The sequence below is a fragment of the Mixophyes fleayi genome, chromosome 2, assembly GCF_038048845.1.
Source record: "Mixophyes fleayi isolate aMixFle1 chromosome 2, aMixFle1.hap1, whole genome shotgun sequence".
Taxonomy (NCBI): Eukaryota; Metazoa; Chordata; class Amphibia; order Anura; family Limnodynastidae; genus Mixophyes; species Mixophyes fleayi.
This window is the reverse complement of record NC_134403.1, coordinates 46,656,171-46,683,208: the sequence shown is the minus strand read 5'-3', so window position 1 is coordinate 46,683,208 and position 27,038 is coordinate 46,656,171. Positions and strand designations below refer to the sequence as shown.

The 27,038-nt window shown below is 41.1% G+C and overlaps 1 protein-coding gene across 1 annotated transcript in view; it reads left to right on the top strand.

Annotated features, from left to right (window-relative positions):
* The window catches only part of MTMR6 (myotubularin related protein 6), a 52,455-nt gene that overhangs the window by 4,377 nt on the left and 21,040 nt on the right, over positions 1-27,038 (top strand). Inside the window, exons 2-8 of the mRNA XM_075198913.1 lie at positions 6,320-6,433; positions 9,526-9,688; positions 15,643-15,800; positions 16,940-17,068; positions 20,757-20,891; positions 21,650-21,782; positions 24,711-24,820. Of these exons, the coding sequence (XP_075055014.1) occupies positions 6,320-6,433; positions 9,526-9,688; positions 15,643-15,800; positions 16,940-17,068; positions 20,757-20,891; positions 21,650-21,782; positions 24,711-24,820 (942 nt within the window). The remainder of the gene's footprint in view (positions 1-6,319; positions 6,434-9,525; positions 9,689-15,642; positions 15,801-16,939; positions 17,069-20,756; positions 20,892-21,649; positions 21,783-24,710; positions 24,821-27,038) is intronic.

The following is a 27,038-nucleotide window of genomic DNA, read 5'->3' as shown; positions in this document are numbered from 1 at the left end:
GGATCAAATGTTGTCATAATTTGTTATTTTTATTATATTATTGTAACCTTATTTGTATTGCTTCTGATGTACTCAATAAACAGTGTAAAAATTGTTGTCATATAATATATACTTTGGAAGTTTTTAGTAAAGCTTTGGGCCCCAGAAAAAGCTTTTCTCATTATTGAAGCTGATTATGACAGCTGGGAATATCCCTACACAAATGCTGCCAGTACATGGGATGATCTGGTCCAGGCCACTCACAGACTGACTGGTGATTTGATTGGCCAAGTGCTATTACAGTCAGGCCCAATCAAAACATGTGAATTTTTGATCAGGCAGGAAATGTATTTGGCATCCATACATACAGTGATGCTCGGGAAAATATGGTAGAAAGCAACCAAATTGGGCTACCAGATCAGCCAATGCACGGGCAGATTTATGCTGCATTTTAGCTACCTTTACTCTAACTAAATCCAAAATCTCATGAGCAGGTCAAGTTTTGCAGATTTTTCATGTTTAATCACATAAAGGATAATTAGTGGTTCACTCAGGGCAAATTGTCTATGCTTAAAATGTGTCTTTAATTAAAGGTTATGTTTTTGTTCAGGAATTTTTCAGCTTTATCTGTAGTAGTGATGGAAGCATCACATCCTGTGGTTTGTGGTCAGTAAATTTGAAGTTCAATAATGCATGTACAAAATATGCAAATATAAATGTATGTAAGGTGACAGAAAATTCAGGTTAAGCCACAAGCCCAGTTAATCAAAAGCAGTTTAGGTCCACTAACTTAATTTTACCTTCTTTTAAAATATAAATAAATAAAATATTAAAAAAAATCCACATTTTATGGCTTTCGTTGTCAAATACAATAAAGTTGATGTCATGTCTAAACAATGTTTTTTCTCAGTAGTTATTGCTTGGTAACAGCAGTAATTGTTCTGTATTTACATGAAAATGTGGCCACCAGGGGCACTGTTGCTTTGCTTTTTACCTTGGAAGAGAAAGCAATATTGCAGCTTGTATTTAGCAATAAATGCAAATAAGTATGTCCCTATTAACTAATAGCTAAATGAGTATGGAAATAGTTAGAACTTTTCCCCCGGGCACTGTAGCTAAAAATATCGTCCCGGCTTATGACACTATGCAATGAGACTTTGCACACAAAAACTGTGTACATTAAAAGTCACAGTGCCCCATGTAAGTAATTGCTGGATAGACCCCTCCCTTGTTTCCTCTAGAACTTTGTCTAGTACATGTGAATGGTATCCTTTTTGCAGAGAATTCAGTGTACTATATGCGATGTGTATGTAAGTGCAGGGGCAGCATGATTATCTTGTCCCTAAGAGGTGGCAGAACACCTTGTGCAATTGTATCAGTGCCTGTAGCCAGCAGCTTGGTAAGCACGGTGGCTTAGTGGTTAGCACTTCTGCCTCACAGCACTGGGGCCATGAGTTCGATTCCCGACCATGGCCTTATCTGTGTGGAGTTTGTATGTTCTCCCCGTGTTTGCGTTGGTTTCCTCCCACACTCCAAAAACATACTAGTAGGTTAATTGACTGCTATCAAAATTGACCCTAGTCTCTCTCTCTCTCTCTGTCTGTATGAGTGTGTTAGGGAATTTAGACTGTAAGCTCCAATGGGGCATGGACTGATGTGAGTGAGTTCTCTGTATAGCGCTGCGGAAGCCGTGGCGCTATATAAATAAATGGTAATGATGATGAGGTACCTTGCCTTATCAGATGATAAATGGGTAATACATTTTGACTTTAGCCCTACTGTTTGTTGTAGCTGATGACAAAGTCGGCTGGTACTAATATAAATATCAAGATTTACAATAATTTGCATGGATTGCTCATGATAAATTTCCCCGCTGAAATGAATGACTTGGAGATTGGACTGTGTGCTCACAAAATATACATTTTGAAAAAGTACTATACTGACATCTTAAACTGTATCGCTTTAGTCTATCTCCACAGCTCTTTCCTCATACAGAAGGCTTAGTTATAGGACATAAATAAATCATATATTATATGTGGAAATGTTTGCCATACTCCCCTCGAACCAGCTAAATTCAATCAAATTTGTACCGGTTCATATTATTTGAGCATTTTCTAATTATTAAACTCTATGATGAGAATCATTTATTTGGCTTTCAAAGGCAATGCAGGGAGAAGGAAGCCGCATAGATGCTTCTTGTATTATTATCTTCTGTTTATTCTCATCCTGTAATCTTGTCCTAAATGCCATGTGAAATGCTTTTTGCTTATCATAGAGATGTTTGCTCTATTTAAAAAGTCCCATCTTGTATGTCTCAGTGTTAGTTAAACACAATGCTGGGGGTAGTGAGAAATAATGTATCAGCACTGGCCACATACCCTAAAAAGTTTTCAGCCGCACCCAGATCCTATGTGTAGGTACTAGATTAGTATTTCCTTACTCATTTCCATTTCAAAAGTGTGTCTTTCACACTTATGGAGCAACGTGTGTGTGTGTGTATGTGTGTGTATGTATGTGTGTGTGTGTATATATATATATATATATATATATATATATATATATATATATATATATATATATATATATATATATATATATATATATATATATTGTGTTTGTCACAAACTATTGTGAGTTGTTATCCACCCTCGGGTACAGAAGTTGCTTGTTGCACTTGGCACAGTGTTCCCTGTCTGTTGTTTGTCTGTACTTCCCTTTCAAACCCTTTCAAACACAGATTTAGCTTCCTTTGTTGTAATCTATGATGAAACTTTTCTTTGTTGTCAGACAGTAGATATCACTAATCAGAACAAACAAGACAAAGATGTATCAGTTTTATCAAACCTGATATATAATATACCTCTCCCAGCTTTTCTATACCTGTATCACTGGCTGTATAGTATATAATATATCCCCAGCTGTACTATATGTGTATCACTATCTGTTTCACTGACTGAATAATATAAAATATATACCCCCCGACTGTACATTAGCGGAGGGGTTTCTGGAGACCCAGAAACCCCCCCCTGCTTGCGCCCCTGTGTACTATACCTGTATCACTGGCTGTATGATATATAATATACCCTCCAACTGTACTATACCTGTATTACTGGCTGTATAATATATAGTATACTCCCCAGCTGTACTATATCTGTATCACTGGCTGTATAATATATAATATACTCCCCAGCTGTACTATACCTGTATCACTGGCTGTATAATATATAATATACTCCCCAGCTGTACTATACCTGTATCACTGGCTGTATAATATATAATATACTCCCCAGCTGTACTATACCTGTATCACTGGCTGTATAATATATAATATACTCCCCAGCTGTACTATACCTGTATCACTGGCTGTATAATATATAATATACCCTCCAGCTGTACTATACCTTTATCACTGGCTGTATAATATATAATATACCCTCCAGCTGTACTATACCTTTATCACTGGCTGTATAATATATAATATACTCCCCAGCTGTACTATACCTGTATCACTGGCTGTATAATATATAATATACCCTCCAGCTGTACTATACCTGTATCACTGGCTGTATAATATATAATATACTCCCCAGCTGTACTTTACCTGTATCACTGGCTGTATGATATATAATATACTCCCCAGCTGTACTATACCTGTATCACTGGCTGTATGATATATAATATACTCCCCAGCTGTACTATACCTGTATCACTGGCTGTATAATATATAGTATACTCCCCAGCTGTACTATACCTGTATCACTGGCTGTATAATATATAATATACTCCCCAGCTGTACTATACCTGTGTCACTGGCTGTATGATATATAATATACTCCCCAGCTGTACTATACCTGTATCACTGGCTGTATGATATATAATATACTCCCCAGCTGTACTATACCTGTATCACTGGCTGTATAATATATAATATACCCTCCAACTCCAACCCTCGTCCTGTGTTCTGCGGGGATGATACATAAATCTGGTTTTATCTTTAATGTGGTCTTGTCACCTGTATGTTAAACATTTTTATGATTGTTTATGCTGTTCTTCTCAGATGATTGCATTTATTGGCTTACTGCTGCCTGGCTTGTTCTGCGTTCATGCTCAGTAATAGAAGCCACCTACTGGCAGCTATACATACCCATGTGTATTAATGATTGTGTGAACATCCCATGTGCTGGTAGGTCACTGCTCGTTTGTCATACAGGCATTTGTTATTAACAGCTAGTTCTTAGTAACACTGTACACAGACATGACCACCGACCATTTCTTCCTACAGTCACTGTGAGGAGTGCTGTTAAACAATATAATGCGACAGGGAATCCCTGGGGCAGTTGGGGAAAGACAGGGGTTGTTTTACAAGGTAATCCATCATCATCATCATCATTTATTTATATAGCGCCACTAATTCCGCAGCGCTGTACAGAGAACTCACTGACATCAGTCCCTGCCCCATTGGAGCTTACAGTCTAAATTCCCTAATAAAGACACACACTCACACACAAACACAGACAGTCAGACAGAGAGGGAGACTATATATAGGATGAAAAGTCCCCTATGGCGCAAATAATAACGGTGCTGTCTGTGCTGCTAGGTGTGCCAGAATGAGAAATAGTTATAGAAGCGAGCAGACAGCTATACATATGTGCCCTTGGATATGGGACGATAGGCGGGTGTAGGTTGCATGTATCCAGTAAGCAATGACCAACGCGTTTCACGAAACATGCTTCTTCAGAAAAAATCCCTGAAACGCGTTGGTACATGCTTACTGGATACATGCAACCTACACCCGCCTATCGTCCTGGTTTACCGGCACGAATAAGGACTTGGCACTTTACCGCATGCGCATCTGGACCAGCCGCGACCTCTCCGCTTCAGATGTAAACTGAACACAGCATTTGTTTATTCTACTGGACACAGCTCAGCTCTTGAAAGGACACAGACATCATCCCTGACGAGGGTAAATCCTACATTATTTTACCACAGACTTTTATTGCCGGACCGTACATACTATGTGCGGCGCTGCGGAAACCTTGTGGCGCCTAACTAATAAACGATAATAATAATAATTCCAATGTACTTGAGGAATATTGTGTCTGTATATGTATTTTTAGACCCATAGCATAAACCTGCTATTTTTCTGGATTATGTCCAAGGAATAAAATGATTGTATTTTACTTTCATTTCATCTGTCACTATTTATACTGAGACCACCTGTCACCATATCCAAGGGCACATATGTATAGCTGTCTGCTCGCTGCTATAACTATAACTATTTCTCATTCTGGCACACCTAGCAGCACAGACAGCACCGTTATTATTTGCGCCATAGGGGACTTTTCATCCTATATATAGTCACCTTTTAGGGTTGGGACTACCCTTCTATTTTGTCCCCCAGGCAGCATTACTGACCTGTACATTGTAAGGGAGCGCGGTAGCCCACCCCCCTTTATTATACAGAGAGGGAGAGACTAGGGACAATTTTGATAGCAGCCAATTAACCTATCAGTATGTTTTTGGAGTGTGGGAGGAAACCGGAGCACCCGGAGGAAACCCACGCAAACACGGGAAGAACATACAAACTCCACACAGATAAGGCCATGGTCAGGAATCAAACTCATGACCCCAGTGCTGAGAGGCAGAAGTGCTAACCACTAGGTCACTGTATATTTTATGTATGGTGCTCCAAATTCTGATAGGTCGAATACAAAGCAAAGCAGCAGACATCCTAAGGCTACATAACCGCTGGTATTTGCTGTGCGTTCGTTACCACATGCCTGTAAGAATGCATATAAACCATATGGCCTCACATATGCCTTTAAATGCATTTGTGAGTGCCTGTTAGTCTGTGACAACACAGGAAGTTGTTCTCTTCAGGCCAAATGCATTTGGACAGACTTCTAAATGCTTCATAACCGTATCTCATTGTGGTTACAGTGCGCTTCTATTCAGATGTGTGTTGGCGCCTGTCAGATGCACTGAAGTGGACCAAGAGGACTGTACTGTATATAGCGCACAGCAGCACAACGCATGTAAAAAGCAAATGTGTATAGTCTCATTTGGTACAATGACATCCATTTACATGTACATTAAGTGTATTTTGTTATTGCAAGTGTGTATGTAGTCTAAGATCTTTAGGCAATTATATTCCCCCTTCTTGGGGCCCTATATGCTGTTGGCCCCGTGACGTTTTTGTGCAGGGGTAGGTGGGGTTGTCTATTTGTTTCTGCCTTGAGACCTGCAGATGTCCGTGTCTTAAATTACATCTCATAGTAAATAGAAAGCTTGTGAAGTTTTACACGACTTGTGAACTTTTTTCTTTTGTTTGTTCTTGAAGGTGGAGCAGGTGAAGTTATTGGATCGGTTCAGTCCCAGCAACAGGTTCACTTCAGGGACTCTGTATCTCACAGCCACCCACTTAATGTTTATAGAGGCGCAGAGAGAGATCTGGGTATGTAACTGTATATGGCTGTTCAGCTATGTAACCTTCTACCTTCATTAGGAAGACTCTACAAATGGTTAACAGACCATTACATGTAAAGAAAAAAAACAACAACCTTGATTGTAAATGGAACAGTATGATCTATAATCTCATATCATAGTAAATGTATCCATGTACATTGCTCATATGCCATGCACAGGCCCATGACACAATCCTCCTTTCCCACACTGACTGCCCGGCTACATGCACACAGGATCGGATGCCTTATTGTCCTTGTCTAACACCGGCTCTGCCCTGGCGTCGCTGCATTTACAAAACCCCTGAAGTAGCTGTTTAGGTGACGTCAGGATCCTTATACAATTAATAGGCTCAATAGTGATGTTTGAATCGGTAACACAGGGAGCCCGGAGAAGTCATTGTCCGCAGTTCAGCTGCTATTCCTGTAAAATACACTACATACATTAGTGGTACTACAGCAGCACGTCCTGTGCTCCCAGGCTTCACTGGTTACCTAGGGCACAGTTCAGAAAGCTCATCAAATCTCCCCCGCCTCTCCCTACCTCACTCTTTTATTCCTTTTGTCTGTTTGAATTGCTGGCAGTCTCCTTCTGTGCTATTACCAGAATCAATTTAATTTCCCTCTGCTCAGCCTTCTCTCGCCACCTCCTCCTCTCTCCCAGCCCCACCTCGCCCGGCTCCCCTCCAACCTTCAATCCTTCCTGCGCTCTCTCAAAACCCATCTCTTCTCTATAGTCTATACTACCCCCACCTGTTACTATAGCCTATCCTTCCACCCCCACCTGTCACTATAGCCTATTCTTCCCCCACCTGTCACTATAGCCTATCCTTCCCCCACCTGTCACTATAGTCTATCCTTCCCCCACCTGTCACTATAGCCTATCCTTCCCCCACCTGTCACTATAGTCTATCCTTCCCCCACCTGTCACTATAGCCTATCCTTCCCCCACCTGTCACTATAGCCTATCCTACCCCCCACCTGTCACTATAGCCTATCCTTCCCCCACCTGTCACTATAGCCTATCCTTCCCCCACCTGTCACTATAGCCTATCCTTCCCCCACCTGTTACTATAGCCTATCCTTCCCCCACCTGTTACTATAGCCTATCCTTCCCCCACCTGTCACTATAGCCTATCCTTCCCCCACCTGTCACTATAGCCTATCCTTCCCCCACCTGTCACTATAGCCTATCCTTCCCCCACCTGTCACTATAGCCTATCCTTCCCCCACCTGTCACTATAGCCTATCCTTCCCCCACCTGTCACTATAGCCTATCCTACCCCCCACCTGTCACTATAGCCTATCCTACCCCCCACCTGTCACTATAGCCTATCCTACCACCCACCTGTCACTATAGCCTATCTTACCCCCCACCTGTCACTATAGCCTATCTTACCCCCCACCTGTCACTATAGCCTATCCTACCCCCCACCTGTCACTATAGCCTATCCTACCCCCACCTGTCACTATAGCCTATCCTGTCCCCACCTGTCACTATAGCCTATCCTACCCCCACCTGTCACTATAGCCTATCCTACCCCACCTGTCACTATAGCCTATCCTACCCCCACCTGTCACTATAGCCTATCCTCCCCCCCCCCCACCTGTCACTATAGCCTATCTTACCCACACCTGTCACTATAGCCTATCCTTCCCACACCTGTCACTATAGCCTATTCTTCCCCCACCTGTCACTATAGCCTATCCTGTCCCCACCTGTCACTATAGCCTATCCTACCCCCACCTGTCACTATAGCCTATCCTACCCCACCTGTCACTATAGCCTATCCTACCCCACCTGTCACTATAGCCTATCCTACCCCACCTGTCACTATAGCCTATCCTACCCCCACCTGTCACTATAGCCTATCTTACCCCCACCTGTCACTATAGCCTATCCTTCCCCCACCTGTCACTATAGCCTATCCTTCCAACCCCACCTGTCACTATAGCCTATCCTTCCCCCCCACCTGTCACTATAGCCTATCCTTCCCCCACCTGTTACCACTCCACCTATATGTATTTTCTGCTACAGTCCCATGCTCACTCCAGTCCCACTAACTTATTGTCTCAGCATTGCTCTCTCCCTCTAGACTGTGAACTCTCATGAGCAGAGCCCTCTCTACCCTGTCTCACATCTGCACCTTCCTCTTAAACCTTGCATGTACTTGTTCTGTGCTTATGTGTGTGATTTGTATTTTGTACGATTTGCCATTCTGACTGTCTTGCAAAACTTATTTTGGATTACTTAACACCTCTATATTGTCAAAATCAGGAATGCCCTGTAAAAAATAAAGGAATTAGCTAAAATATGAAAACAAAAAATAAGGCCCGATAACTGTACTACAAGTTGTGTAAAATACACTCTTTACTATTATATTACTATTATATTACTATATTTTAGTGAAGTAGCCTATTAAGTAAAACCAGGTCCTAAAAGGTTATTTACCTGGGGTCTGGCATTTAGACTATCCAGCGAGGAGTCCTGGTGTCTTGCACGTTCCCACTGGCATTGTGTTGTCTGTGGACGGAGTGGGCAGGAGCTCGGGGACTAACGGGTCTCTTCTGGCTCCTGCTAGCAGACACTGATTGGACAGCACAGTGCTAGTGTAAGCATGCAGGAGGGAGTACAGATGTTTGTTCAATTATAATGAGCATAAAATAAAAATATAATTATTACAATATGTAACCAAGAGAAGCTATTGTGTGTCCATTAAAAGCAATAAAATGATCACAAAAATGATATGATTGGCATACATGAGATAACATACATCTTCCAATTAATTATAAGTCACAAGGAGTCATGGGATAATGTATGCCGACCATAAATTATAAGAATATCATCAGTCACAAGGACTTCCATGGCATATAAAGGAATTACAAGGTGTCTTAGAATATTCGTAATAATTCCCATATTTCCTAAGGAACACAGATCTTATTTATAGGCATTTATACATTTACTATGCTGTGCTCTATAACATGTAAAACACACCAAGCTATAAAAAGAAATGAAAAGGTTAAAATATGAGAAATTTGTTTGAGACCTTTCTTATGCTCCTGACGTGTTTTTGGTTTGCAATAGATCTTACACCATCACATTGCTGCAGTGGAGAAACTCGCCCTAACTACGGCTGGCTGCCCTCTAGTGATACAATGCAAGAACTTTCGTGTGGTCCACTTTGTAGTACCCAGAGAGAGAGATTGCCACGACATATACAACTCTCTGCTTCAACTTTCAAAGCCAGGTAAGGATTCTTTAGTGAGTAAAGTTCTAAAACCCAAAAATGAGAAAGTTCATAGTCGCTGCTGCTCAGTGAGGAGGCCATATACGTAGATGTAATCACTAAGAGTCATCTCTAGATACTGCGTGGAGCACTGATAAATAGTTTATTAGGGAGGAGAAAGGAGAGACCCATTTAATCTCTAAAAGTATTTTAGTATGTTTTAGATGTGGTGCTTCAAAACCGTCCCAAACATTGTGAATATTTCATCCCATACCTCTACTGTAAATGACGTGTATCAGAAATGGACTGAAAAATATTATCAGTTCATATATAAAACATCAAGGTATTGAGTTTAAAGTAATACGCTCTATCTTGGATAATAAAGATTTATTACATGGTAAGATGTACTATTTTTTAAATGTGATATTTATTATATGTTCACCATTTACAGAACAATAAAGCTACAAATATTTCATGGCAAAAATAGGCAACATAATGATCGGCAACTGCAAAATAACTCCGGAAGGAAAACTTGGTGGAAAGTAAGACTTAGGAGTAGGTTTATCAAACCTTCTAAAAAGGAAAGTGGAGGTGTTGCCAATAGGAACTAAATTCCAGCTATCATTTATCTAGTACATTCTAGAAATTAATCGCTGTTATGTGGTTGCTATGGGCAACACCTCCACTTTTCATTTTTAGAAGGTTTGATTAATCTGCCGCTTACACTTCTTTACTGTATCTCTCTTCCTTATTGAATGGAGATACTCCTAGTGAGTAATCTGCAGTACCCTGTTGTTCCTGTTCCACATTGTTGACTTTCAAATTCAGTAGTACCCCACAAATTAAAGCAGGGCATCCACTGGCCAATCACAGATGGGTATGGCTACATCTGATAGATCAGGACTGTCAGCACTTCAGTTGAATGTCTGTGCATGACGGAGCTTCGTTACTCAGTTGGATAGTAACTGCATATGTGGTCAGATGTAGTCATTGTCTTACTACATCTCTCATCCGTCCAGTTCCACGCTTGATGACTCCCCATCATATGTAGATGAGGATTGGTGATCTTCTTGTGCCCATACAAACGGTGATTTGAGGTAAATTAGGTCTATAGCTGCCTTGTATGGGCTCCTTAACTTTATATCATGCTTCGACCATTTACATTTACCCTCTGTCTCTTTTGCCAGTGTCATTTTCATTGCAGATGAAACTAAAATTTAAAGGGGTTTGCCCACTTTGGGACATAGCCCACTCTTCAACTTTCCCTCCGTTTGTTAGGTATCTTTCAACCCTCCACTTCCATTTCCTTCCCCTTCATTACCATCATCACTAGCCCCGTCTCCATCTGGTACCAGAAATTGCTTCATTGCCACTCATTTCACCCGGTATCTGCTCACCCCTGATGAATCTTGACCCGTGGTGGAATGATTTTGTTTTTGAGAAGAAAATCTGTGTTTTAAAGACAGGCGTTTGGTGTCATGTGGAATAACAAGTTTAGACGATATTGGATATATGCCCAGCGTGACCGTTTGAAAATAACAATGTTAAGCTTTGAAAAAAAGGTTTGATCATACGGAACCATTCCCAGCTGATCTAGACTAATCCAGAAAGTTCACATAGTGACTCTAACTGGTATTTATGCTGTTGGAGTTGTTCTAGAGGTTGAAGCCTTCAGGTGGTCACAAGCGTGTTATTTTGGGGGAACTAGGACTTTAAGAACAAATTTTTCAGACATCACTCTTCTTTGAACCTAAAACTGCCAGATATCCCAATAACAATGTATATATCTCCTTTTGGAGAGGGCCCAAAGGACCAAGCCCCCAGCACAGTGCATGGCCGGATTAAGGGGGGGGCACAGGGGGCACGTGCCCCGGGCCCCCCTCTCTCCGAGGGCCCCCCGCCGCCAGCATGACCTCACCTGCAGTGCTGCTGACACAGAGTGGGCGCATGCGTCAGTGGGGACCCCGCCGGCCGCCGCATCTGCTGACAGCTGTCAGATGCAGCGGTTGCTGTCAGTTAGCAAACTGGCAGCAGGTTGTCAGATGTCAGATGCGATGCGGCTGGGATTCGTAGTCCCGCGGGGGCTGCCGGGAATCGTAGTCCCGTAGAGGCTGCTAGTGGAGGAGTGGTTGCACACTGTACGCTGAACCACCAGAAAGCAAAGCAAAGCGACACCTCGCCCAATGGATATCACACGTATGTAACAGGTCCATTTACTTACATTATTATATTACATGGAGCAGGCTCAGCATAGAGACAGTGACACACAGCAGATACTGATGTGACAAGCATCAGAGATTACCAAAAAGCACCACTCAGCCCCCACAAATAAAGGAGATTTTATTTCTACATGGACATACATAAATATAACAGCATTATAGCTGCCAGAACAGATACGTGGTTTCACCCAGACCCTGAATGTAAAAGAGATTATTGACTTTCTGATCTCCACAAAACACTGACAGTGCTCAGTACGTTACCTACACAAGGAACCACAAATCGAGGACGAACACAAAGGAAACACGAGGAGTCCAAAGAAAGGTACTGAGACTACATGCCAGACACTTCATTAGGAGCCTCCAGGACCCAAAACCACTAGGACAGGTTATTCCCGCACTCACACTCACATCAGGTGAGTAGCTGCTAACACTGTTCTTTCCACAGCGAACTCTAACTAGATTTACCCCACCGGGACTTCCTAAGACAAATACCACAAGGACCAACCAGGGAATAAATCATAACTATTCCAACAATTAGAAGGACGCACCACGATGTCACAACCGACATCACCAAATAAACCCCTCATGTACCTCAGTGCTCCCAAGTGATTTGCAAAAAAGGGATTAGAACCCCGACCCATACCGTAAGGTAACAAATAACCAAAACACAACCATTCAACCATCTACACCAGCGCAGGCGGTGTACACCTCCCTCTATTATCATTACTAGTGTATCTGTGTAATATACTGTATATGTGTGACATCACATGTATCACTTGTAATCTAGTGTGTGACATCATGTGTGTAATGTGTAATATACAGTGTGCATGTGGCAGCACGTGTGTAATGTGTAACATATAGTATGTGTGATATCATGTGTGTAACATAATATTTGGTGTGTGTGACATCACATATGTCATGCTTGCCAACTCTCCCGTAATGTCCTGGAGACTCACTAAAATCTGGTCGGTCTCACGGACTCCCAAGAAAGCTGGCAAATCTCCCGCATCCGAGAATTACAATTACTTTCCAGAAATGACGCGATTTGCTGTGAATCGCGTAATTTTAACCCCACGCAACAGAACGGCATTTCCGTTGCGGGGAGCAGGGCCAAAATGATGCGTTTGCAGTGCCCCACCCCCTCCAGCCACGCCCATCTCCCAGAAAACACTTGCCAAAAGTTGGTAAGTGTGACATATGTAGCATATTACAGCACAACATTGTAGTATTCAGTCACTATTAGTGATCAGTAACCAAGTGTAGACAACTTGTGCTTTTCTACCTGTGGGTGAAGAACAACTCCCAGCATGCTGTGACACCAAGTAACAGCTGGAGAAGCAGAGGCTACTGGGACCTGGATAATACAGACACCCAGCTATTGTGTACAGTAATCCAGTAATGCCACAGCTCCTCCATTACTGGAAACCAGGTCACATGATCTGATCATCCAATAGAAACTGGAATAGAGGGATCAGTCACACAGGGTGTAATGAAAATAAAATAAACAATTTGTATTCTGTCACTTAAGAGAAGCTGCTCATCACTGATTGGTTGCCCTAAGCTGACAAACAGTTCTATTGTCCAATCAGGTGTGAAGGCCTCTGGTAGGCAGTTTATTGGTTAGAGTTTCACTCCAATTTCTAACAACCAATCAAACAGTGAGTTACAGACACTGGTAGAATGAACCATTCTACAGAAGAGGAGGGGGGGAGGGATCAGTCAGTGTAGAGCTCTGTGTAATATGTAACAGTTGCTTTTAGACAGCAACTGACAGCAGGATGTCAGATGAGGCGGCCAGCGGGGCCCCACTGATGCATGCGGCCACTCTGTGTCAGCAGCACCGTGGCTGCTGTATTATCTAAAATGGCTGAAATGAAGCTGCTACGCATGTGCAGCCGCAGCAGCTCCTCCTTGGCATGAAGAGACTAGGTGAGTCACCATAGTGGAAGCAAAAAATCATATATAAATATATCTACAAGACCCTTCACCAAGAAAGGGTCTTCTTAAATATGTATATACATAAAATAAATAATCATTATATACATATTTAAAAAGAACCTTCATAGCATGATTATTACTTGACTGCTTGATTAAATATGTCAAATGTAGCCACCTTTAGCAGTAAGAGTGTATATTTATATATTATATATATATATATATATATATATATATATATATATATATATATATAGTGGATGCAGAGGGGGCACAGAGTGTGTGGAGATGAAGGAGGGCACAGAGTGAGTTAGCTGTAAATTATTCTTTGACAGAAATATAATAGAAAAAAAAAATATAAAAATATTCTTTTCCCTTGGATTTATGTGTATTATTTTTGCAAACAACTTACTAAGTATTTCTGTCCTGACCTAAATACTTATTACGTTATTTTGACCCAACTACTTATAAAACGGGACTGCTCGGTAATTATTTTGGAAGGGTTGGCTTGAAAATGGAGACTAAGGGTGCCGCGAACTGCAAAAGTTTGGGAGCCACTGCCTTAATTTTAGATCCTAGGGGCCCCCCCATCTTAAGTGCCCCGGGCCCCCCAAAGCCTTAATCCAGCTCTGGCACAGTGTGAATGCTGCACTGGCTGATTAGAGTCACGCACCTCGGGCTTCAATAAAAAAATGGAGCTCATATTATAAATTCAGAAGATGCGCACCACATAATACCCCAATAGTCTGCTCAGCACATAGCACGGTCGGAAGTGGAACCTTCTTTAGGAGGTACATTGTAAACATAATATCCAGCGTCCTACCCCTTTTAATGCTGCCCATTTCCACTGAATAAAGTTTTCAGATTTTCTCCTAAACCCTTTCTCTGTTTAGACTTAAGTAATTGAGCAGAGTGAGGGGAAATCCCCATAAAGATATAAGCCCACCTGCACACTATGAACGACCAAAGCAAAATGATCAAATCTGGCATTACCCTTCCCCTCCAATCACAAGTGTTTTCCCACAGTAGTCAGTTATGATTGGCTGCCAGTGAAGGGGACTCCCAAAGTTTGCTTATTGTGCTTTGGTCGTTCATAGTGTGCAGGGGGGGGGGTCATTTTATATGGGGTTTTTCTAGGGGTGAATAATGTTAGTAATATGCTGGATCGAGAAAGAAGAAAGGAAGATTTAATTTTATATTTCATAGAGTGGTGAGCGAGGGTCTTGAGGAGACATATATGGTGTCTATTTTTATTTACTGCATTGGTATAATGGGCAGGGGTCCTAGAGACTGGAACCACTCGGGTGCTAATTACCCCTCACCCCCACCTCTACAGCACCAGTCAATCACTGACCAATTAGTCATTGTGGGTGGGGCTGGTTTCCATATAGATGTTGGGGGGGGTTGTGGTATAGTGGAAACTGGCCCAGAGTAGCCCAGGGACTGGTTGAGGAATTACTCCCACTGTCCATTGTTAATTGCTGAGTTAGTTAATTAACTTGTAATACTCAATGCATTGTGCATGGGAACTGTTATGTTTCTTAAAAATATAGGATGATATCTGCCCTGAGCTGAGGCAAGTACACGGTAAGAAACGCTATTCCACCCCAATATTTCATTACAATAATCTCTGCAAAATGAAACGCAAAGCTGTAACTGTGCGCGACAGAGCAGCCATTGTGCCCTTTGTAAACGGCCTCCAATGACTGTACTGACTAGGGCATATTTGGCCAGTGCTCAGAATGACATATCTGTCTGCTTATTTGTGGAGGACTGGAGTAATGTCTGACTGATAATCACACTTGTATTTCTCTCTGTAAGTGAGATACGATGATCTCTACGCATTTTCCTACAACCCAAAACAAAAGGAGACAGAGCGGGTCCTTGGTTGGCAGTGCATTGACATGACAGAGGAGTATCACCGAATGGGGGTGCCCAATTCTCACTGGCAGCTCTCCGATGTAAACAGAGATTACAAGGTAATTCAGTCATATTTCTGATGTCACCCATCTGCATATATTAAGGTGAAAATTCTGTATATGATCTCTAAATGGTGAATGCAAGTTGCATTCTAGAAAAGAACTGCTAGTAACATGTACAGACATAAGTAAAACTTTAAGGAGCATATCTGATCTAAATGTATCTAAAATAAAAATCTGATTATGGGGGAAGCATTGTTGTTTCCTGTGCACGCCAATTTTCCAGTTAATAAGGACATTGGATAACAACCTTGCATCCAATGTCAAATATATTAATTCCAGTTACCACATGAAAATGTAATAATGGGTCAATTCATATTTTTAATTTTTGGCCCTTTGAAGAGAGGTATAAAGACATTGGGGGGGACATTTATGAAAATTGGTACACGGGTCAATGTGCTAAAAAGCCATATTGTCCCAGAGCAAGCAATATAATTCTAAGTGTTATTTTTCTAGTTCAGTTTTTGAAAATGAAAGCCCACATCTGAATGGCCACTATGGGTTACACTGACATTTTTTCAGAAATGTCCCCCATGGACTATTTTTACAGTATATTATGTTTTATATATGATGTATTCTCACCTTTCTTATAATCAATGAATCAATCAAACCAGGACGAACACCATTGAGCAAGATCGTTTAGAACAGGGGTAGGCAACCTGTGGCTCTCCAGGTGTTGTGAAACTACAAATCCCAGCATGCCTTGCCACCTATCTGCTGGTTATCTACTGGCAAAGCATGCTGGGACTTGTAGTTTCACAACACCTGGAGAGCCGCAGGTTGCCTACCCCTGGTTTAGAAGGAGGACCTGCATTAAGTTACTTAAGAAGCAACGGTACATTTATATACCGACACTCAGACAGTAGGTGCAACCGTTCAGGTAGACCCGCATTAGGCAGGATAAATAAAACATTTGGGCTCAGGTACAAGATAGCCGGGAGGATATGCATAACAATGGGATAACAAGTCATTAAACACGTACAATAGATACATACATGCTCTAGTATTCCTGTAAAGTAAAGGCGTTATAGTCCAACAAGGATATTCGTTAAAACAGATGCTTCAATGCAGTGAAGTACCTTGGGTAATGCTATGTGAGCAAAATAAGATGTTGTATTGCTTTGTATTCTGTGTTTCAGGTATGTGAGACGTATCCTAGAGAGCTGTATGTACCATTTACAGCCAGCAAGCCAATCATTGTCGGCAGCTCAAAGTTCAGAAGTAAAGGAAGGTTCCCAGTGCTGTCCTATTATCACAAGGAGACGCAGGTACCTATTCAGTCGTCCTTCTTATTGTACAGGTTCATTGTAATCCAGCAGCACACTCTTAGCCTGGAGCGTGGAGTAGCACAGTAACTATAGATAATGAGATCCCTTCTTCTTTTATATTGGTGACAAATGTGCCTATATATATATATATATATATATATATATACCCAGTGTCTCTAAATATATTCTTATATTTGGTGCACTCAGAGTATGTAGAAAATAAGAATATATTTTACAGCCCCCACAGGCTCAGTCTGCTTTAGTACAGATAAAAAAACAAACACGTTCATTTCTTTCTGTGTAAGTGATCCTGTTGTCATTATCGCAATGTTGTGATCCCTTGTCTGGGCTCATTATCTGTTGGAGCAGATTCTGAATTTGAAATGCGCGTAACTAGGATTTTTGGTACACAAATGTGCATAGTATCGAGTACTCTGTAAAATTAGAATACATATTCCAGAATCTTTCCACAAATTACTGGGGGAAAAACCCCAATAAAAATTAAATATATATACTATATTTTTATGTCCTTTGTAATTGCAAGATGAAATTTGCACAGGTGCACCACACTTCCTCAGAAGTTACCCAAATTCTTAAATTCTTTATTGATTCCATGTGTGTAAGTAATGAGTGGATCATCGGCTGTCAATTCTTTCTTTTTTTCCTTTTTTTTTTTTTTTTTAAATTATTTAAAGAGGAGACAATAAGAAAAATACAAACAGCATAGAAATAAAAAAGAAATATGAATGAACAAGATGTTTCCTCTATGTTTTATGTATTATATCCATGGGAAGCGGAGAAAGGGTAAAGGATAAGAAATGAGCCGGGGGGGGGGGGGAGCTGGAAAAAGCACTAATAGCATCAGGTATTTTGCTACGAACAGTATGCGCAACACGCCTGGGAACAAAGTGCCTCATATAATTAAAAATCAAATATCCGCAAGGACGGGAATCTTACTCACCATGCACCGCACCCAGCCCGAGGGATCCGGAGGCGGCCTAAACACTGTTCCAGTTGCAGAAGCGGGCGAAGTGGATACGCAACTACGGCTTGCTTGCAAGAGCCACGGGGGTAGGGGGGGGAGGGGGATGGTCTTTCCAATGCTTGGCTATTAGGGATTTGGCAGCTGCCACTATGTGAGAAATAAGCTTGTTGGAAGGGGATCTCATCAGGTATGGGGCGAGAGAAGAAATGACCAAGGGTCCATATCAACCTGCTGTTCTGACATGGAATTTATAAGTACAAGGACCATGATCCAGAAAGGAACTATACGAGGGCAGGTCCACCATATATGTAGCATCGTAGCCCTCTGACCGCAGTCCCGCCAGCAGCCCGGAGTGACCGCAGGAAACATTCTAGACTTGGCAATTCCCTCCCTGACTTCCTCCCAACAAGAGTCATCTGGGGGGAAAGGGGGCCAGGTCCTTCTCCCATTGCTGCTCATGCCTGCCTGGTATGTTGAAAGTGGTCTCCATAAACCCATCGTAAATCCCAGAAATCTATGGCCCATTCTCATAACCACAGTCCATTACAGCCCCTGTTGTCAGGTGCGATTAATAACTAATGCTGTTGGTACAAGCTGTGAAAATATGGAATGCTGCAAATAAACTGGCGGGTGGGGATGATTTAGATCCACTCCTCTGTGGGGTACTACTAAACTTAAGGAATTATTTTCAGTGGAGGGTAACTTTCTTTGGTCCCAGCAAGGGGTGACAGCATTAGGTCAGCTTTATGCAGATGGTGCCTTTTAAATCCTTTGAGCAACTGCGAGAGGAATATAACATACCCTGGACAATGTTTTTCTCCTATCTTCAACTCCGACTTGCTTTGATGGTGCAATTTGGCAACGATATACAGACTTTGATGGAGGTCCCCCACAAAAAAGCTACTTCAACCTCTTGGCTACAAACGGCTAATCTCCTGTGTTTACTTCTACCTTCTATGTGAACTGACTGCTAACGATCTTGTGTATTTAGGTCCTTTTATTTACCAAGACTGGGGAATTATCTTTAGTAGCTCAGGTTATTCTATTGCATCATTAAGGTTTCAGCAGATTCAAGTGTATGTTTTACATAGAGTGTATTTTACGTCTGTTCAATATGTGAAATTTGTTTCTGATCATACTGGTAATTGCCCAAAATGTGGGCGTGAGTCTGGGACCTTTTATCATCTCCGTTGGGAATGTCCCATAATTCATTCATTCTGGCTTAAAGCAAATTACTTTATCTGTAAAGCAGTTGTTTCAGTCCCCTTACGGTCACCGGTCACTTGTCTGTTTGGGCTGCACTTAAAGCATTTGATGAATAAAGTAACTTAGTTCTACATACTGTATCTGTTAATGATGGCTAAGGTCTGCATACCCGGCCCCCACAAGCCCATTGATTCACAGCTGGATTACGTTGGTCAATGACATCATAGGACATTAAAGATTTGTGGATACCAGTGGGAAGACCCTACTGAAAATTCACTGTATATGGTGTAGATCAGTGGTCAGGGAACGGGGGTGGTAAAAATGAAATTCCTGGGGGTAATGCTGCCGATTCACATGCTGTCAGTTGGATTGTAGACCCCTTTAAATGTGAAATTGCTGTTGCACCAGAAGAGCCTCAGGGGTTGGCAGAGGCACTTCTTGAGCTTTGATGTAATAATGAAGCACGTATTGCATTTGTAAACAAAGCAGATCTGTCATATTTTTGGATGTCAACAGCTGCAAAGGCATTCAAAATTGCACATGAGAAGGCAGTCAAAATGTTGCCGCCTTTTGCAACAACCTACCTTTGCGAACAAGGATTTTCCTCTCTAACGAACATAAAAACAAAGTAGAGAAATCAATTGGAAGCTGAATACTGTATCCAAATTGCTCTGACATTAAAATGGCCCAATATTGATGCTCTCGTATCAGAAATGAAGCAACATCATTTCTCCAAAACTTGAAGTTTTGAAGTTGAAGCTTTCAAAGACATTTTGAATAGATTCAATAAAATTTTGATTTCCAATAATTAATAATATATGATTTCCTTCCTTTCAAATCAAGGGGGTAACGTTGGCGTATCTAAATATATTTTGGGGTAAAAGGTAAAAAAAGTTCCCTGACCCCTGGTGTAGATGGTCTGACTCTCCTTATGCTTTGGGCTCCATGAGGCGGTTGAGTGTTGATGACTGAGCCCGTGAGCGCTCGTTCCAAATTGCATTTACTACATTAATGTCCATTTCAGTGCTAAAATGACAGATTGTGTTTCTACATGATTCCTTTTAAGCTTTTCCATTCTGTTTTGCTTTGTTTTTTGTTTTTGTTGCTTTGTTTATCACTTTGTTTATTTTGTAATCAACATACATGTCTGAAATGGTAAGCAATGTCTGCTCTGTTAATTTGATTTGTTTTCTTATATTTAATTTTTTTATACCAATAAAAATACTTGATTAAAAATATAAATGAATAGCTCCCTTTCTCTCAGTCCCTACAGCAAAGATGCTGAAACTCAGTACTCAAGAGCTACCAACAGTTCATGTTTTCAAGATTTCTTTAAACATGCACAGATGAGTTAATCTGTTTCTCTGGGTCACTGATTATCCCACCTGTTTCTAGAGACAGAAATCCTGAAAACATGACCTGTTGGAAGCTCTTGAGGACTGGGTTTAAGCACCTCTGTCCTACAGCATCATTTCCTGTTTTGGCTTTTCTGTCCAGGCGGCTATTTGCCGGTGCAGTCAGCCTTTATCCGGGTTCAGTGCGAGATGTCTGGAGGATGAGCACATGCTGCAGGCTGTCAGTAAAGCCAATCCCGTGTGTCACTCCATGTATGTCATGGATACTAGGCCTAAGGTAGGTACATGCCTCCTCCACTGTTATAGTGACATGTCTAGTGATGCGTTGTGGCAGCGATTATCATTAATGGTGAACTCTACCAACATTGACATGATTGTTCTCATACTGTCTTGTCTACTTCATAAGATGATTCTGGTGGAAGTAAATCCACATTGAAATGTTTCCATTCACTGTAATACAGCTGTTTGTTAGTAGTATATTAGAACGGAACTGATCTAATTTTTTTTTTTGTGTAATATTTAAGAACACAATTTAAGAACACAATTTATTCAAACACAAAAGTTACACTTTAGAATTCAGTTCTGATGCTTCTACATATTTTGTCGCTGTAGGATTTTTATCAAAGACTAATGTAGATTTATCTAAAGGTTCTAAAAATCAGAAGTGGAGATGTTGCCTATAGCAACCAATCAGATTCTAGCTATCATTTTCTTGTTCTAGTGAAATGATCGCTATGGCCAACACCTCCATTGTTTCCTTTTTAGAAAGTTTCCTACCTCTAAATCTCCTCCTGGATAGAAATAGTGAGGGTGACACCTGTAGTTTATAAAAAAAAAAATAATACAATTGCAAACCATCAACTTACAAAAATACTAAAGAGGAGCTTCATAATACGCTGTTATATATAATAAAAAGAAATAGATTTCACATTTTAATTATATCTACACCACATAGTGATAATGTGCCGGGACAGATTAACATAAAGCTAGTTTGTTTTGTAAAATTCTGCTTCAAATTGTATTTTTATTTTCTAGCTGAATGCTATGGCTAACAGAGCCGCAGGAAAGGGCTACGAGAATGCAGATAATTACTCCAACATTAAATTTCAGTTTGTTGGAATTGAGAATATTCATGTAATGAGGTCAAGTCTTCAGAAGCTCCTGGAAGGTACGTGACACGCCTCAGAAGTTTTTACATCTACTCACTATTTCGCACTTATTCTTGTACTGTGATCAGAATTTCTTATGGATATTTGCTGGCCCATTAATCACTGCAGGTATAAAAACTGCCTCTAAAAACTGTCTGTGAAACCCTTATTTAGCAAATGGTGCAAAATGTTAATTCCAGAAGAAATAAGAAAGCAGAAAAATTGGTTCACTGAAATAATTAAATAAAAAACTAATTTTTAAATAGAGTGTAGGTTTCTTACTAACAAAGGGCAGATGTACAAATACCCCTAGCATCCAAAATTGAGATAGCTTTAAGGTATCAAGTGCAAGTTAGTATTTGAAAGAATATCTCTGGTTTCTGTTTTGTTACTGCATATTTGCACTTTGTTGGTAATAACACTCAATGGAGGGAATTCAATTCCCCCCGAAGTACTGCCGCGTTAAAGATATTACCGTAATATTAACCATAATAACGGTAATTACGCGCACTATTACCAGAATAACGGTAATAATGCGCAGGCCGTGTTAATTTTAACAGTAACGCAGCCAATTGAATACCCCCCAATGTCTTCAGTGACAATTCTGCACTCTGTAAACATTAAGGATTAGTAAATATTTTTATAGAATTTCCTGTATGTTGTGTTTTATCCAGCAGAGGGCAGCATATAGCTCTTGATGTACATTGTAGCGTTTATTATCTGTGCTAATAACATAATTTTTATTATTATTGATTTGTAAGGTGCCGCGGTGCTCTTCAGATAGAAGGAAATTTTGTAGCCACCTAATTAATTTTTTTTTATTTTTTTTATTTTTTTTCAGGAAAAGTAAATAATTTTTATTTCATTTTGTTTTAGTATAACATTGTAATAAATGTATATTTGTTTTCTGGGCAATATTTATGGGAAAACAATCTAAAATGGAAACAAAGTACACGTTTCAGTGGTTCTTCACATTGTTACTTTCAAGTAACAAAGATAATATTAATATTTTATTCTTATTAACGGGAAAAAAAAAATTGTGAGGCACCATGTATTGAGAAGGGAGGGTCTAAGGGACCCTTTTCACATTACCATGTTTATATGTAACTAATATGTAAGGATAATGTCACACTAGCCATTTTTCTGCAGCGATTAAGTCAATAAAAATCATTGCAAATAATATTCCCATGGACATCTATTAAATGTTATTAGAGGACATCACACTGGGGGATTTCCTTTAACGACCAGCTGGCATTTCCCACTTTAACCAGGTACATACAATGGAGATTGCAGCTCTGTTGAAATGAGTGGTATCTGAGTGATCTGCCACACACGGCGCCTTCACAGCGGTCAAGCAGCCATTGTAGCGACTTATTTCTCAACAAGTTGAACCTCAAAATCACCAGAAAAACTCTCCAATATTACAAATACATAAAATGTGCAAAATTTACAAACCTAAAAATTATCTTTGCATCATAATTCTGTAATTCAAATCAGTTTATGGATACCCGGTTGAGTTCCGAAAACAAAGGCTTCCAATGCAGTGAAATATAACTGTACATATTATAACCGTATAACTGAAATATAACTGTGTTTTCCTCAGTGTACATTAGAAAAGTCTGTCTCATTCTTTGTCATGAAAATATAGATAGTGGGGCCGATTCAATAAGCAGCGAGATTCTGTAGTAAGCCTGTGGCTGAGTTTCTGCATGAATAACACAATTACGTTAATGAAAACGTGGCTCGTTTTATCCGGACCTCAGGGAAGATTATCACCTATTAAAATGTGCGGTAACCTGGCCCCAGTGACTCTGGGGAGGTTCTTCAATAAATAATTGCTCAAAAATTGTACAGCAGATTTAACTTGTATGAGTGGATGGGTGAAAGACCACAGCTGTAAAATCACAGTGTGACACTAAGGGGGCGATTCAGTTGCCAGCGATGATGCACTGACATCTCCGCTATGTCTGCTGCGCACGTTACCGGCCATTACGGTAGGAATCTCTGCTCGTTTTTCTGCCCACCTCTACAGGGTGCAGCAACAAATGAGCGGCGATTCCTGTAAAATCTCCGATGCAAGGTGTTTCCGTGGGCGTTCCCGAAAAACCTCGCCCAATTGAATCTCCCCCTAAGTGAACACAACCTCTCTATAACACAACCTCTCTCTAACCTATATTATTGTTGGTCACCACACCACCAAGCAAGCCCCTGGTGACTACATTGTGACATCACCAAAGTCGCCATCTACTGGCCGCCATTGCCAGCTGCGGTAAATATATGTTGAGATAGAGATATAGAGCCTCAGCCGTCTTATATATTCTGTGGCTGAGCCAATTATAGTTTGTTTTCCAATGCTAGCAGGATTCTGGCAGACATGTCTTTATTTGACAGATGTCACTGTGAAAGCAACGATACTTGTGGGCTCAGCGATGGTCCTGAAAACACAGCTTCACTTCTCTGGAGACTAGTGCTTGGTTTATTGGTCATCATGAATATTGGTCCTAGTGACTTTACAAGCTGCCTTCTCATAAATCAGGGTTCAGCCCACAAAGGCCGGTGTCCAATGTTTTTATAGGGGGTCCCAAGACCACCATTAAGTGACTTAACTTGTTTATTTACCAGAAGTATTATAAACATTGGTTTAGCCCTCAGAATGGCTGGCGTCACTGTTGGTGTGTGACAGGCAGAATATAAATATGTGTTCAGAATCTCTCATTGGTGGCTTAATGTTCTGTGGCAGCTGCTGTGATATCAAAACACATGATGGTGACCAAACTATTCCCTGTTCTGATCTTCCACTCACACAAGTCACCAAAGACGACTTCTGCTTTGGCTCCCTAAAATTCTTGTATGGTTTTCATATCCAGTACTTACTAAATCCTCACTAGCTGTATTATAATATTTATGTCCGTAATCAATGAAAATGTTTTGTTTTTGCTCTCTTTCAGTCTGTGGGTCAAAAAACTTATCAGTAAATGACTTTCTCAGTGGATTAGAAAACTGTGGATGGCTTCGCCACATCAAAGCGGTGTTGGATGCTTCAGTCTGCTTAGCTAAGGTACTGGAAGTCCTTACTCCTATACATATTGTTGTACAGTGCTCATTATGTATCTGTCGTTGCCCTTTCAATACCTGTTCTCTGCCAGTGGCTCCTAACTAGGGGTGCACAATCTGGTTTTGGTCTGAGGGGCACATTGGTAGATATTTCCTGCCAGGGGCTGCAACAAAATATTAACTTGCTTAAAATGTAAAATATATAAAATGTACTAGATCAGTGATGGGGAAACTACGGCCCGCAGGCCAGATCCGGCCCACTTAGAGGTTCTATACGGCCCGCCAATATTTAAAAAAATGTAAGTAAAATATGCATAAAATTATTAGGGGTACCCTATGTGTCAGAACCTTCATTTTTATGCCTTCCCAGCTATTTCCTCCATTACACTTCATCCTCCTTCCTAAAAGGACACTTCGTATGTCAATCACTCAAACACCTGCCCGCCCCCTAATGGCTGAAAGTCATGTGAGAAGAGATGGGCTGGGCTGGGCCATATACTAAGGCGGATTTCGATTGGCTGCTGTGTTGTCAGTTAGTGGCTCACCAGAAAGACGGATCTGCAACAAGCTGCTGAAATAAGTGCTGTGTCTGTACGATCGCTGCACTTATAGAGGTAACACTGCTATATAACACCCTCCCGTCCCATTCAAAACATTTGTATTCTATATTTCGATATTTGAGTTTTTTAATAAATTATATTGGCGCGCCAAAAGTTTTTCTTTTTTATTTGGCCCGTTCCTGAAAAAGTTTGCCCATCACTGGTCTAGAGGAACAATGGAACTTCTTTGCAGTTATGTCATATCTCTCAGCATTTCAAAAGTCCCTGTAGGGGGCGTGGACATGTCACATAGGGGGCGTACCCAGCTCTTCGGAAGCAGTAGATCCCTCTCCCCCAATCTTTTCCTTGGCTAGCTGATGCTGTGCCCTCCACGACGTGGGTAGGAGCCACACATCTTGAGCTGTAGTCTCCCTCCAGCCCAGTGAGTGTGCCACTTCTGTGAGGGTCCAGACTTCCTCCAACATCCTTAGAAACACAGCGGTTCTTGCCTCTAACAACAGAAGTGCGTCAGGTTTACACCGTGTAGCTTTCCAACTTTGTTGCAATTCCAATTTGCTATTGACTACCCTGGCGCTGCCTGCGTGTTACACAAGAGACTGTTCGATAGGATGGTGGGTCCCTGCAGCCACCACTGCACGTGCCTCTGTCTTCGTAAAGGAGTGAACAAGTAACAAAGGTGCCAATCTTTCTGTGGGCTGCAATGAATGACCTGGCAGGGCACATGAGGGCCACAGCTTGGGCATCTTTGCTCTAATCTTACTTATCTACAAGCCCAGGTCCTGTGTATATCGCAGGTGCTTGTTTTCTCTGTAGCTGTGGGAAGAATATATTTATGAAGACAGAAAATAATGGCTAGGTTTTACTGGAGGGCAAATAATGAGACTTTGACAAACTCCCACACACTAATGTTCCCCCAGCCCATTATTCCTCACACTGCTAGGCTGTACATTGTACACTACTAGCGCTGTGCTCACAGGAGCTGAATAAGCTTCCATACGCCTTATTAATCTAGCATCATTCTTACTGGTCTTATCTCTATGGTATCCAAATCATATAATCACGGTGGCTCAGTGGTTAGCACTTCTGCCGTAAAGCACTGGGGTCATGAGTTCGATTCCCGACCGTGGCCTTATCTGTGTGGAGTTTGTATGTTCTCCCAGTGTTAGCGTGGGTTTCCTCCGGGTGCTCTGGTTTCTCCCACACTCCAAAAACATACTGGTAGGTTAATTGGCTGCTATTAAATTGACCTTAGTCTCTGTCTGTGTGTGTATATGTCAGGGAATTTAGATTGTAAGCTCCTATGGGGCAGGGACTGATGTGAGTGAGTTTTCCATACAGCGCTGTGGAATTAGTGGCGCTATATAAATAGCTGATGATGATAAGAATGGATCTGCAAACTTAACTGGGTTATGTATATAAACAGTTCTTTCAGAGCAAATATACCCGTTATTGAAATTAATATGTATCGGATATTTTGTAACTGAAATCTATTTGAATAACAGAAAATTAAGCTAAAATGATATTCTGACATTTTCACTGGTCAGGATCTATGCCAAGCAGCTATTATGTTCTGTCGTTCCCTGTACTCCCTGTACATGTGACAGTCTTCTCTTTCACACAACTGGTCAGGAATCATCCTTTATTGTCCTGTGTTCTGTACTG